This window comes from Scardinius erythrophthalmus (genome assembly GCF_964197995.2).
Source record: "Scardinius erythrophthalmus genome assembly, chromosome: 9".
Lineage (NCBI taxonomy): Eukaryota > Metazoa > Chordata > Actinopteri > Cypriniformes > Leuciscidae > Scardinius > Scardinius erythrophthalmus.
This window is the reverse complement of record NC_138229.1, coordinates 42,418,965-42,434,352: the sequence shown is the minus strand read 5'-3', so window position 1 is coordinate 42,434,352 and position 15,388 is coordinate 42,418,965. Positions and strand designations below refer to the sequence as shown.

At 38.5% G+C, this 15,388-nt stretch overlaps 1 protein-coding gene across 2 annotated transcripts in view; it reads left to right on the top strand.

Annotated features, from left to right (window-relative positions):
* Window positions 1-7,758: 7,758 nt before the first annotated feature.
* The window catches only part of prkacbb (protein kinase, cAMP-dependent, catalytic, beta b), a 77,372-nt gene continuing 69,742 nt past the window's right edge, over window positions 7,759-15,388 (top strand). For both annotated transcript variants that reach the window (XR_014030758.1, XM_081374157.1), the window contains exon 1: window positions 7,759-8,094. Coding sequence is in view for 1 of the 2 variants with exons in the window: in XM_081374157.1 (XP_081230283.1) it covers window positions 8,049-8,094 (46 nt within the window). In the remaining variant the exon portion in view is untranslated. The remainder of the gene's footprint in view (window positions 8,095-15,388) is intronic.

The following is a 15,388-nucleotide window of genomic DNA, read 5'->3' as shown; positions in this document are numbered from 1 at the left end:
TTAGGGACACCAATGTTATTACATATAAATGATTCATGTAAAACAATTTTTATTAATTTGTGTACAATTATGACTTTCTTTGTCATTTTTTCTTTAACTTGATTCTCTTTTACTTTTCTATGTGAGATGTGACTTATCCTGTATGTTACATTTTGTTATAAGGCATATTGATAATTGACCGATTAGTGTAGGCTGATTACTTGTTAAATATCCATTAATATGTGTGCTATGTTAGTTGTGGGTAAGGGCAGGTGAGCGAGGTTTTGTTTTTGTTTATATGTTTGTATCTGTGTCTTTTTTAGTGTGTGATTAACTATTGTGTCTGTACATTGGTGCAGGACCCCCTTGAAAATGAGATGATACATCTCAAGGGGTTATCCTGAAATAAATTCAAATTCAAATTCTTTTACCGCAGGACAGCAAATGAGAGTACATTTTATGTCATCTTTGCAGGACTGTGATATGAAGAGTGTGTGAAGCAACATTAGCAACTGTGTGGAAGTGAATAACACATAACTGGCACAATACCGGTATAAACATGAATATCTGTGGGTTCAATATGCGTCACATGACTAAACTTACGCCATCGTTTTTAAATACCTTTGTTTTCACAGTCTGTAATATTTCTAGTACCAATAATGAAAGTATTTTAATTCACATCATGTCTCTTTATTCCAACTGTGAGGGCACATGGAAACTGACAACAAGCTGCTACTGACATCTAGTGGTTAGACTACAAATATTCTCTTTAATGAAATCCTTATATTTAGATGTGAACAAGTTCAATAATTATGCAAAATAAAACTACACTGAAAAAAAAGTTACTTTGAAACATTTTTCTACAGAAATCGATAGTACATTTTACAAAGAATTACAAAGAAGAGGCAAGTAACAAAGAAATTAAACATTGCCTTTTGTATGTAATATTTTCTTGCAAAACAAACTGCAATACAATCTTTGTTTTATTTACAAATGATTTTTTACAGTGTAAAAAACATCGTAAAGATGATACAGAACACTACACAGAACTATATCTGTCACAGAAATAAATAACAGATAAGAAAGATCCCTTTTGTTTTTATTGTTCTTCTTTTCTTTTCATTGTGAATGCTCAAATGTCTCAGTTCAGTTTAAAGTAGCCTACTATACTCACAGGCTGAGCCTATCAGAGGCCTCAATTATAAAAGAGTGTGTACAATCCCAACTAAAAGTGAACTTACGCCAGAGAGCAGAGATGAGTACACAAAAACACATTGAGATTCATAAAACCTTGCGTACGCACACCTGCACACAATTTTCCCTTTATAAATCAGTGTAATGAAGAATTTGCGCATATACAATTTTTTTTTGATCACACATAACGCCCTTTACACGCCCACATTCATTCATAACTAGTCAATGCAAATCACTGCATGAAAGGCCATGCATGCATATTAAAATGAGCCAACTAATTAAGCGTAAACCCTCCACCCACCCTGAGATCATTAGAAAATGGATGTATTTTTATTTTATTATTTATTTTCTTTTATTTATTTAAACTGTTATTGTGATGACCATGCACTGTATTTATGATTAGGACTCATAATGAAGATTTAAAGTGGTTTGTGTGTTTATATTAACAGGGATCTGTGAGCAACAGGTTTAAGTTACAGTTTTTTTCGATTGCTAATACACTATAACTGGTTCAGTTGGCCCAATTTCCCAAACCGTTCATTCAGGTCTAGAAACAAAGACACATTTCTCAAAACGTTTAACACATTTCTCCTGTTTTCACACACGTTCCAATTTTCTCAACGTTTTCTGCAAAACTCGACACAAAAATGCCCTCGTTTTGTACAGGTTTAACCATGCTCTCATTCAGAAAACACTAACACACAATATAATTACCTCAGGTGTCACTGTGAACTCAAATAGCACACAGGGGTAAAGAGACATTTGTTCCTGATGAAATACAAAGCACTATAGTTGAACAAGTTCTTGTGCATTTAATGACCATGAGGGAAGATACCAGCTCATCGCAGGGCTTTTATACTTACATTACAGTCCACAGTAACAGAACTTGCACTATTCTAGCCACGTATTTCTTACATTCAGTATTTTTGCAGAACTGAGAGACGACTGTCTAGCGGAGGGAGAGAAAGTCTTTTGTCAGAAGACTAGAAACTCCTCTAGAATGGTAAATATGGTCATCAGCAGTTCTGCAATGCAATTTGGCAGAGGACGCTAAATGTATTTACTGAACTGTTATTGACAGTTTGCTGTATGGTATTGCATACCAAGTTCATATTCAATGAACTTTTCTGTTCTAGTGCTTTTCATCTACTGCAAGATCTCTCTTCACAGTAGTGTAATGAAAATAAACTTTTCTTAAAGATTAGCAGTGAATTTCTCTGTGCCTGCGCCCCTTTATTTATGTTGTACACTGTAATAGACATTGAGTTGTAAAATGATTCCTGGTTGCCAAAAGGAGGTTTTGTAACAGTGTTATGAACTGATCTCACTAGTGTTCTCTAGGCAGTGGAGTAGTGTGTGTATGTGTAGGTTTTGTGTGTCATATGAGGCCAAAGTTTGATTCTCACAAAAGCAAATGTTTTTTACTAAAATATTTGAATTTGTAGTGGAGGTTTGAGATTTGTTCAAGTTGGTGTGTAGTTTTGAGATTGTGTTTATAGTTGTGAGAAAATGGTCAATTGATTTATGAATTGTGTGTTAGCCAATCGAAAAAGAAAGGTGCTTAGGGTAAATGTTTAATTTCCTTCATCTGCCGTCAGTCCCTCAGTTCACCATCGGTGTCGCCAAACTGCACAAATCAAGTTTTCCTATCAAGTTTGTTTTTATTAATCCCAACTTTTGTGTAGGAAGTGTCGTACGCCTCTTTCAGGGCCTGTTTTGTGCGACGCAACAGTTATAAATGAGGCCCAGAAGAAGTTTAGATCTTCTCAACGCTGGCGAATATATTTCTTCAGCTATTTCCTTGTTTTGCAGGGCTGGAGATGTTTCAGAGGCTAATGCTGATTCACCGTAGTCTGTGTTATCTCCAGATTTATTCCATGCCGATGTCTTTCGTGTTTTCTAAAGACTCCTTCAATTCCTCCTCAGGATTTGACCATCTTCAGTCCTGACAATGTAAGAAATGTTAGCTTTCTCCAGGACCCTGATCAAACACATCTTAATATTCAGCAATATCATTGATTTAACTGTACTGACGCTGCTGTATAAGAAATGAACTGAGCTGGACAATGACAGTTTGTTTTACAGAACTGCTTTATAAATGAAATTAACTAATTTACCGAACTGAATCAACACTGAACCGACTTCAGCTGAACAACAGCCGAAAAGCATCATTTTCCAGCAACTGTGGTTGTTTGATGATTTGATGAACAAGTGCTTATGAAGAATCATTTGCAAGACAAAAGAAAACCTCTGTGATTATCTTAGCAGTAATTACTGGTAACACTTTACAATAAGGTCTCATTTGTTCTCATTCACTTTCGAGAATTCAGTGCCCAACTCAGTGCTCCTGCCGATCGACTGTCCTGCACAGTTCATCTCCAACCCTAATCAAACACACCTGAAGCAACCAATTAAGGTCTTCAGGATCACTTGAGGATTAAAGGCAGGTGTGTTTGATTAGGGTTGGAGATGAACCGTGCAGGACAGTCGATCGGCAGGAGCAGGGTTGGGCACCCCTGGGCTAGACGCTATGGGGAAAACTCCTTTTCTCTGAATCTTGAAGCTTCTAATTAAAAAACGCAGGGCCACGGCACAGCCATAACAGAGCGGCGATCTGAGCGCACCTCGAGTGAAGCGAGCGGCCTCGTCTCGTTTGGAGGATCTTCACGATGACAGTCTGTCGTTGGCAGTTGCCGATGCGCCGCTTCCTTCCCAAACACTGCAGCTCTGCTACATCGAGTCGCCAGAAAACAACGCCGACCCAGCGGCCAGAGCCAGCTCACCCACCACTGCCTGAGCGACGACAGCGCCCTGCCTGATCACTTCCCTCCTCAGCGGCAGGGACCCGGCCTGAGATACCGCTGGACCCGGTGTCTCAGAAGCAATCCTGATCCGCCAGGAAGAGAGAGGGAAGGCTTAAGTCTCCAAAAAGTCTTGAGTGTTCCTCAAAACACCCTGTTCAGTTCCCGCTGTTGGAGTAAATGTTGCAGGCCCATGCAATTGACCCCTGTTATAGCAAAGAAAATAAAAAACAAAAATACTCGGGGGAAAAAAAGCACTTTTCCTCTTCCAGCTTCTAAGGGACAAATGCAGCGAGCTGTCTCCTGAAATGATTCAGCCCCTAGCCTCCCGGCCGAGGCTTGGAAAGCCATCCCTGGTGTGTCTAAATGGGTACTGAGCACGGTGACACAGGGTTACTCGCTCCAATTCGCTCGCAGACTGCCCCGGTTCGCTGGCATAGTCAATACTTCAGTGAAAAACAACATGGCACTCATCCTCCGTGCAGAATGAGCTGAAGGGAGCTGTGAAACAGATCCTCTGCCCCACAGCGAGTCAGGCTTCTGCAGACGCTACTTTCCCGTTCCCAAGAAGGATGGCGGCCTGGGGCCCATCCTAGATCTCGGACACCTGAACCGCGCCCTCACGAAACGGCCATTCAAGATGCCACAGCGCAAGTACGCCCGGGGGATTGTTTTTTCTCAGTGGATCTGGAAGATGCATACATTCATGTCCAGACAGACCCCCATCACAGACGGTCTTGAGGTTCGCGTTCGCAGAGGTGGCCTACCAGTACACGGTCCTGCCATTCGGACTCTCCCTGCCCCCGTGATTCAGCCCTTTCCCCCCGAGACGGAAGGGTTATCAACGACTGGCATATCTTGACCCAGTGGGAGGAAGAGTTAATTTCTCACAGATCTGCGCTCCTCAGCCATCTGAAGTGCTTAGGACTCACCGTCTCCCAGCCAGAACATCTCTTTCCTATTGGTATCATTGAAACAATAACTAAACAATTATTGATGAATAGAATATGTCTTGATTAGTAAGAACACATACTTTTTTGTACCCATTTTTGCCAACAGGATGGTAAATGTTATTATTAGGGGTGTAACAATATATCGTGTCACAATATATCACAATACAAAAATGCAACATGGAAACATAGTGACAATCTGTATTGTGTATAATTCACCCAAAATGAAGATTACTGTGTGAGAAAAAAATTCAAGTTTTCAGAGTTTTGGTGTCAGTACTACATTAAACTACTACATATAATGTTGAATATAATGTATAATAATGTTGAATGTGATGTATAATAATGCAATGGGGGAATATTTGTGGGTCCTGATAATGCCAAATGTCTGATGTTACCAGTAAAATTGGCCAACATTATTTTAAATATATCTAGTCAGTGACGGAGTGCAAGCATATTCATCTACACTAATTCTGTATCTTCAGCTTCAGAATCAAGAATATTTTTACTCTGGTGTCTCTATGGTCCTGTGCTCTGGGTTTCCAGCACCCAGTCCAAGATCATTTACACCCACAATGTAATATCACATTTAGGATTTTTATCCACAGTACATTTTTTTGTTAACCTTTAACCATATGTCCTGGAGAATCACAATAATATCGTATTGTGAGTTCAGTATCGTGATATGTATCAAATCGTGACATGAGGGAATCGTTACACCCCTAGTTATTATTATAATTTATAAACAGTGTTGGGGGAAACTCATCACAAGTAACTTGAGTTACGTAATCAGATTACTTTTTCAAGTAACTAGTAAAGTAAGGCATTACTTTTAAAATTTACAACAAAATATCTTAAGTTAATTTTAGTTAAAATAGTTAAAATAAGTTATTTTTTTTTTCACATAAGTAACGCAAGTTACTTTGTTTTCCCGTTTCTTGACTGACAGCTTTCTTTTCCTCATGTTGAGACAAATCGAAGAGCAGAGGCGTTGTGTGTTAATGGTTATTGTAGTTCTAGACTAAATGTGAGCATTTACTCATCTCACTTGCACAAATAAAAAATAAAAATAAGATTCAATATTCCTCAAAATGAATAAAATCAGTGAAATGCAGAATCAGAATCCTATGCAAACCTCCAATAACTTAATATGTTAAATAAAACATACATTTTTATGCATTTATTCTCACTTTATTGAGCAATGTACTTGGTTCTGACTTTTGATGATTCAGTTAAACCATAAGCAAAAATGACTATAGATTTTTTTTTGTTTTTATTGGTTATAAACTTTCTTCTCCTGCATCCTATTCTTCCGTTATCCCGAACGGCAGCAGCTGAAAGGTTTGCTTGAGCGGCGCCCTCTACTATACAGGAGTGAATCTGCAGTTCCTTCAGCCTGAGGCTTATTATTTCACTTTTGGTGTGAAAGGGTCTTTAAATTTGCCCAAAAATATAACTTTTTTGTTGTAAAAAAACAAACCCAGCCCAGGTGGGTAGCGCGTTAAGGGTTTTCTGTTGGAACGGTGGCCCCTAAGTTATTAACTAATGATCTTCGCAACGGAAGTGAATCAATCAAAACTAACTTTAGCTGGACAATAACTTTATTCTAGAGTTGCTGTAAAGCCAGAACAATCTCTGTTACTTTAACTTCCTATTATCACTGTAAAGCTGCTTTGAAACAGTCTATATTGTTAAAAGCGCTAAATAAATGGTGACTTGACTTGACTGGACTTTTTTAGGGAGTAACGCAATATTGCACTGCATTACTTTTCAAAGTAACTTTACCCAACACTGATAATAAATACATTATTGTACTTTTTTTGTACCCATTTTTGCCAACAGGATGGTAAATATTATTATTATTATTACAGTTTTTCTCAATTGTTTACACACAAATACTGGTACTTGAGACACAATGACCACAACATGTAACTCATTCACCAACCCTCTGAACCAGTTCTGCTGAACTACAAGCACAATTCCTGCTTTACACTCAAATTGCAGATCTAAAACACACCTTTTTCAAAACACTACACACAATTCTCTGCTTTTTGCACAATTTTCATGCAGAAAATCTCTTGTTTTCACAAGGAACACACTGCCATTCAGATATGCACACTGACTCTTCACATGGGCAAACACCCGTCACACAGTTTTACAATTAGCAATCAGAGCTTTAGCATAAAAGCGCAACAGGTGAGCTCTTCAATGGTGCAATGGATGCCAACATTGGATTTTATTTTTTTTACTGTAACTGTATGCAGTCAATTCTTCTGTTGTTTTGTATGTAGACGACTGTATGTACAACTTTGTGTTGGTTGGGATGTACACACTGTGTATATTGTTTTTGTGGGAAAAATAAAATATATTTGTTACCGTGTATGTGTGTGTTGTGAGTATAAAAACAATATTCTCAGATATTTCACAACACATTTATGTATGTACTGTCTGTAGTAAGTGTAACACTGAACAAAAAAGGCCTAAATCATTATGATGAATGGAGAAGAAGTGTTTTCCATTCATCATAGTGTTTTACACTGAGCACATCAGTGTTCAACTGGTTCTTATAAATGTCTATTCATGTGATGGTTTGTGTGTGTCATTTGAAAACAAAATACCATTTTGAGAAGAAATAACATTGTTTTGAATGTAAAGTTTCATTTTGCAGGAGAATTGAGGTGTTTTGCCTATTGTGTGTGTGTTTTTTGATTTGTGTGTTGAGTTCTGAGAATATGAGGCATGCTTTCAGAAAATGTGTGTAAACAATTGAGAAAAACTGTATTCTAAAAGATATGAGTGTGTTTAGCAGCAGTGTGTGTCTCACACCCATCATCAGTCCAGCAGGGGTCAGTGTCAGCGCTGTCTCTGCTCGCAGTGCCATGTCTCTGCTATAGCAGAGGAAGACTCGGCTTAGCGGCTAAAGAAGAAGGAGAAGAGGAGCAAGAGCGGTGAGAAAGTCAAGAAAGACTCCGCGATCAGCGTGGCGGAGACCCGAGGAAGAGAAGACCCGCTGCTGATCTGCCCGTCCTCCGTCCATCAGACGCGGCCCGAGGGAAGCTGACGCGCCGCCAAGGACTCGCTGTCGTGTCGCCCGAGGATCGCCCGCGTCGCCCGCCACCGCACGATGGGGAACGCAGCGACCGCCAAGAAAGGCAATGAACTGGAGAGCGGTAAGAGGAGGAGCGCCCGGTCGCCCTGCCGTGCTTCATAAAGTCCTCGCTGCTCGTTTAACATCACTGTTTGTTTACCTCTGTAGCCTGTGCTAATGCTAGTTAGCCGCTTAGCGAGGGCAGGACTGCGTTTCCAAAAGTGTCATCGCGAGGAAATCCGCGCTCATTCTGCCTTCATCATGACCAGCGATAGTGTTTCTGTGTGTAAATCTCGCTGCTGTGTGTGTCTGTCATGTAGGAAACCCAAAGTGAGTCGAGCTAGCTTGATCTGAGGCCTGAGGCTATCAGTGGCGGTCATTTTTCTACACCAGTGGAAATGCTTATATAACGTTAACCTGAGAGTTTAAGACGGAAAAGGGCTTTTGTTTTCATAACTTATGCAATGGAGTCAGACGGGTTGAGGCTAATAAGCTGTCTGCTAGTGAAGAGAGAGGCCCAGGCCTGTATCAGGAGGAAAACACTCGCTCAAACGCCGTCTCTTATCGTCCACACATGTCCCCCAGACCCCGAGCTGACATTAGATAACGCCTGCGAGCGCGAGCAGTGGATCTGGCTGTCCTGACCCGAGGATGAATGAATGATCCGAGCTCTGGCTGTCTGCTCGGGCCTGTGAACAGCAGAGACAGTCTCTAGTAAACAACAGAAAGCCATTAAGTTAATTAAACGCTGAGCTCATGAGAAACGAACTATAACCCGCGGCTAGATGTTGGTCTTCAACTTTTACTGTTCAAACTTTCATACAATCCTAAACGGAAAACGACTATAAACATATGGTTGTCTTAAACTAACCTGACCGTGTAGAAAGCTGATAAATGGTTGCATGTAAGGAGTCGATCTGGTTTTAATGGTCAAACGCCTCAATCTTGTTGATGTTCGAGAGTAATGAGGCAAAACTTACTTCTGTGTGATTAGTTCATTATTTACTGATATTCTTGTTTTCCCAAGCCCATATATGTATGTATGAATAGTATACAGTAGTCAACATTTGAAGTGGACCAAAACCTTTCATCAAAGTTACATGAATTATGAACAATACCCGTTTGATGAACTTTTTTGATCCACTTCAAATGTTGTCTACTGTATATTAATATTTCTCCCCTGCAAAGGTCATCGTGCAGCTCTTCCACTGGACTACAGTTCATGCCGTGTCCAATCACATGACTTACGCCAGGTCCACACATACTCCGCTTGCAGAGCATATCCCGGACTTCTGGGGGCCCTGAGCAAAACTTTATCCGGGGGCCGCTGTCGGTGCGTTCGTTAAAGTGACCCTCAACCCCTTAATCTGTTCTTTCAGAGACACTCTTTCACTGTCAACCAGCAACAGTGAGGTAATGCAGTTCAGCAAACGCTCAGGAATGCACTGAGAAAATAGGACAAATTCAACAGAAAAAGACATGAATGAAATACATATTGAAATACCTACTATATATTTAATAAATTAATGAAATGAATAAAATACATATAACATTGCATAGTCCTGACTGTATGAATTAAATATACATTGATTCTTATTAAAGTTACTAAAGTAAAAGAGAAGAGAAGTGAATGATTCTCTCATTTTCTTGTGTTTGATTGATTGTTTATTAGGCTGCCGTCACTTAAAGACCAAATGCACAGATCTAATACACTGACAAGCATTCGTTTGCTTAGCTGTTCACTGAATGCATTTAAGTTAGAAAGATGGACATTTTGACATATTTCTGTGTGTGTTTGTCTAAGTGCACTCCTGGAAATCAAAATAGCCCGTGCTTGTCCGTGTTTCTCTCCATCTCGGATCGCGCGGACAGAAAGCCGCCGGTTGATTGAACAGTGTGTCTTTCGCAGCTTAATACGCTTTTACACGTGACGTTAAACGGTTCGACTGATTTGGATGTTGTGTATGCAGAAGCGCTCTTGTGCTCTCATGTGTGACGCGTCTGATCCACTACAAACACATTTATTCACTGTTTTTTATTTCAAATCCAAAAGCTGTCTCTGAAAATGTTTTTTTTTTTTTTTTTTTTTCAGCATTGTAATTCTCTTTGTACACAGCATAGTTTTCACATTTAAACAACATATTATTCAATGCATTACTTCTATATAGATCTATATATATGAAGTTGCTCAAGCAAGTGGTAAAACAATTAAACGTGTACATGTTAAAATCGCAAACATTTTAAATGAAAAAAATTTAAACTAAAGATTTTTCTAGTCGACTAGTAGTTGTTCATTTAAGCCATTGGTCGACTAATCGCACATTTTTATTAGATTATTTAAATATATACTGTGGAGAATACTAAACCATAATGAGCGTTTAATATATAGCCTATTCTGCGCTCAAAGCTTGCCACAAAAGTAATGATTATGAATGTCGGAAAAATAGCAAAGAGATATTTTAATTATTTTTTAATAAACTGGTGTTTTCTGAGTCAGTGTCGGCTGCAAAGATGAAGTTGATGATGATGACTCTCATCTCCTATAGTGAACGCACATATAGAGAGAAATGCTCCTTTCATACGGATTACATAATCAGAGAGTATTTGTTTTTCGTTAGTTTAAAAGTAGACATGTCAGTCTTTCTATAGATATATCTCTCATGTCTGTGAGGCGAGTATATACTGAGTTTCGGTTAATCTTTGTGACGTTCTCCAAAAGAAGTTCCCGGAGACGGCAGAAAGCGCATCCTGTTGGTTTTCTTTTGCAAAGGCACATGTTTTCTTATTATTGTGAGGCAAATAAAAGTAGACCCTTTACAGTTTTTAACGCTCTGTATCCTCTTATCTGTATGACCAAAAATGACGGAGTATTTTAAGTTGAATAAATGTAAGTGATTGTGCCGGTTCCTCCATGTGATGCAGTAAACAAGCTAAACTTCAGCTTCCACACTCCAAGCACTTTTACACATTTATCTAGGTTAACCTTAGAGCGAGCGGCCATGTAAATTTGCTATTTGTATGTTTCAAATGATAAGCCATAATTGAGGTCGATGGATGATAGGCGAATGTTTGTATTCGTGCCCGATACACTGTAATTACCAAAGGTATCCGCCGTCATCTGTCCCTCACGGACTGTGTGTCTTCACCACTATCTGTGGACCTTTACTGCGATTAACTTGCTAATAAAGTTTAGCTCGACTAAGCCTCGTCTCGTGGACTAACGTTTAGTGGACTATTAGGGAGCGGTCCTAATATAAACTTACTGTTGAGAAAAACGCTGACTCTCATGCCTTATCTTCTGCATTTCAATCCTGCGGGTCATGAAGAACTTGTTTTTCCACCTCCACGAAGAGACGAGTGCCAGCCCTTACATCTCCCTGTGGAGGGAAGGTGTCGTCGTCCTTTCTTTACTCTGGGCAGAGAGCCATGTGAAACATAGTAGAGGTTAATCGTAAGCATTTGTGGTAAAATTACTTCAATTTCATGTCCATCCAACGCAAACAATGCGCTGTCACTTTAATTCAGCAAAAATAGACGGTGTGTGTGAACGATTAACAAAATAATGCAGCACAAATGGAGTGTGTGTGAACCTGCCGATGTTAGTGAAGCTGTGTTAAGTGTCTATTGTCAAAGGTTTAATAGACACTTAAACAGCCAAATCGCTGTCATTTACAGATAATATTGTGTTGATGCTTGAATCGAGATTGACATTTTCTTTAAAGGGATAGTTCACCCCATAATTAAAATTCTGTCATTTACTCTCACTCTTGTCGTTTCAAACCCGTAAGACTTTCGTTCATCATCGGAACACAAATGAAGATCTTTAATGAGATCTGAGAGATTTCTGTTCCTCCATTGACAGCAACGCGACTGAAACTGTGATGCTTCTAAAGGTTATAAAGAGATTGTAAAACTAATCCAGATGAGTTGAACGGTTTAGTCCAAGTATGTAATACTTATTATTCATAGCAGTTTTTCTTTTTCTCTGGTGTATATCCCCCTTTACTGGTATTATAATTGACCCTAAAACAACATTAGAGTAATAAAAAGGCCAGCATGACCTCTTCAGAAAGCAGTGGAGCACAGACACATGTTCTCAGTAATGTGACGTTTGTATTCTTCAGTTAGCGATTCCTTTAAAGGCTTAGTCTACCCCAAAATGAAAATTGTCATCAATTAGTCACTTTCATGTCATTCCGAATCCAAACCCATAAGAATTTAGTTGATCTTCGAAACTCAAATTCAGAGATATTTAATGAAACCTGAGAGATGTTTCTCCATTGAAAGTCCGTGCAGTCAAAGCTTTCACACATTCAAAAGTACAAAGAGACATCAAAACTGTTTAACCCCAGTCTTCTGGAGCTCGTCCATTATGGTGAACAGCAGCTCAGCTGTACATGCTGGATGCGTGAGAACAAACCTCACTGGTTCTTGCAGAAGATCAGATCTTCTTGATGATAAATCTGATATTAAAAACCAATTGTTTGAAGCTGGAAAAGTGAAGTTCTGAGTCGCTCTCGAAGCACCAGTAATCTCAGCCCAAGCTCTCGTGTCTGTGGTCACTGACGGGATCTTCAGAGGATTTAAAAGGCTTGATGCGATCATCTGCAGTCGACACTGATAGTGTACGTGGCACACATGCCCTGGACGCACTGCTCTGTGTGATGCACCCACATCTCCACATGCAATCTGGACTTTACATTTGAAGCGCTTTATTTCAGGGGAAGTGCCGAGTGCTTTAACGACTTCACGCTTAAGGCTAGGTGGCCTTAACCACGATGTACTTAGTTTTTGATCCTGTATACGTGTCATGTACCTGTTGTCCGGTGTAATCCTTGCGCTTCATTAACACTTGTAGTCAGTAGGGCTGCACGATATTGGAAAAAACTTACATTGCGATATTTCATTTTTCTGTGATTTGTATATTGCGATATAAAATCAGTTTTACCAGATGATCTGAATAGCTCTATTTGAATAGAATTAATCATTCTAGAATTAATTGGGGTGATTTTATTGGGGAGTGAATCTGCATAGAAAATAAACAAATTACAAGTATAGATACATAGAATAATAAAGATACAATTGAAATAAGCAGTGCTTTATGTTTTTCAGGTAAATCTTACGTTATTCGTGTACAGAAATTGAATAATCAAATGTAAAATAAGTCTTCACTGTATAAATGAAACATAACTGATATAATTAATATAATGTGCCTTTGTTAAAGCTAAAAGTCTTTTTCTCTTTCACCATTGCTGATGCAAACAGCTGCGGGTACATTAGGCTGCTGTCCCTTTAAGACCAACACACACACACCTGATATATTCTTTCTTTCTTTTTCTTTATTTCTCTTTCTTTTCTTTCTTTCTTTCTTTCTTTCTTTCTTTCTTTCTTTCTTTCTTTCTTTCTTTCTTTTTCTTTCTCTCTTTCTTTCTCTTCCTTTCTTTCTTTCTTTTCTTCCTTTCCTTTCTTTCTTTCTTTCTCTCTTTCTTTCTCTTCCTTTCTTTCTTTCTTTCTCTTTCTTTCTTTCTTTCTTTCTTTCTTTCTTTCTTTCTTTCTTTCTTTCTTTCTTTCTCTCTTTCTCTCTTTCTTTCTTTCTTTCTTTCTTTCTTTCTTTCTTTCTTTCTTTCTTTCTTTCTTTCTTTCTTTTCTTCCTTTCTTTCTCTTTCTTTCTTTCTTTCTCTTTCTTTCTTTCTTTCTTTCTTTCTTTCTTTCTTTCTTTCTTTCTTTCTTTCTTTCTTTCTTTCTTTCTTTCTTTCTTTCTTTCTTTTTCTCTTTCTTTCTTTCTTCCTTTCTTTTTCTTTCTTTCTTCCTTTCTTTTTCTTTCTTTCTCTTTCTTTCGTTCTCTTTCTTTCTTTTCTTCCTTTCTTTCTTTCTTTCTTTCTCTTTCTTTCTTTCTTTCTTTTTCTTTCTCTTTCTCTTTCTTTCTTTCTTCCTTTCTTTTTCTTTCTTTCTTCCTTTCTTTTTCTTTCTTTCTCTTTCTTTCGTTCTCTTTCTTTCTTTTCTTCCTTTCTTTCTTTCTTTCTTTCTTTCTCTCTTTCTTTCTTTCTTTCTTTCTTTCTTTTCTTCCTTTCTTTCTTTCTTTCTTTCTTTCTTTCTTTCTTTCTTTCTTTCTTTCTTTCTTTCTTTCTTTCTTTCTTTCTCTCTTTCTTTCTTTCTTTCTTTCTTTCTCTTTCTTTCTTTCTTTCTTTCTTTCTTTCTTTCTTTCTTTCTTTCTTTCTTTCTTTCTTTCTTTCTTTCTTTTCTTCCTTTTCTTCCTTTCCTTTCTTTCTTTCTCTCTTTCTTTCTTTCTTTCTCTTTCTTTCTCTCTTTCTTTCTCTTCCTTTCTTTCTTTCTTTCTTTCTTTCTTTCATAAAGCACATTTCAATACAACCAAGATTGCCCAATGTGCTGTACATCAATAATAATAATAATAAAAAAAGAATTAATACCTAAGAATTAATAACCCGGGTAATTGAAAGCTGTCGTTAATAAATGAGCTTTTAGCAAAGATTTAAAACTGGAAATGTTCTGAGCAGATCTAAGTCTTAATCTGGATCTGGGAAGCACTAAGAGAAACTGATCAGAGGATCTCAGGGGCCTCAGAGGAGTCTCCGTTCACTAATGTCTCCTGGTGTTTTGGTGCCAAGCCGTTCAGAGACTTAAAGACAAACAATAAGTGTTTAAATCTGATCTGGAAACGGACCGGCAGCCATTTGAGAGAAGATAAAACAGGAGTAATATGATCATGCTTTCGAGTGCCTGTCAGCAATCTCACAGCCACATTCGTTTTCTTTCTGTTTACAACACATACCTGACTGTGTTTATGAGGACACTCGCCGAGACGGGCAATGTGACTTCATTATGGCACAGAAAACAGCGCGCGAGTCCTCTTGCTCTCGATGCCTGACACAACTTAAAAACACATGCAAAAATTATAAACTTTCACCCTATGATGATTAAACTTTGCAATTAATCTGCAAATCACATGCGTCCCGAATCGGGGACAGCTGGCCCGTACGGGTCAACTACGACCCTTAGCATCACACATCGTGCGATGCACACATCGCGATACCGATGCTAAAACGATATATATGGTGCAGCCCTGGTGTAGTTAGTTACACTGTTAACTTTAACCCTCACCGTTAACTTTAAAGCCTACTCTATCCACTAACACTTACTCCTAATCCTAACCATACTTCAATCTAATAACAGTAAATGTGGGAATATTCCAGAACACTTAAGTTACACAGTAAATCCATAGTCTTGTAGATATTCGATGTTGGCGTATACTATTTAAGGCCACCTAAGATAAAATGTGACTGGTGATTTTCATTTGAAAGTGATTTGACGGCTGGAACAGGTCAGCTGTCAGTCTGTGTAGTCGTGGAGACTTTCAG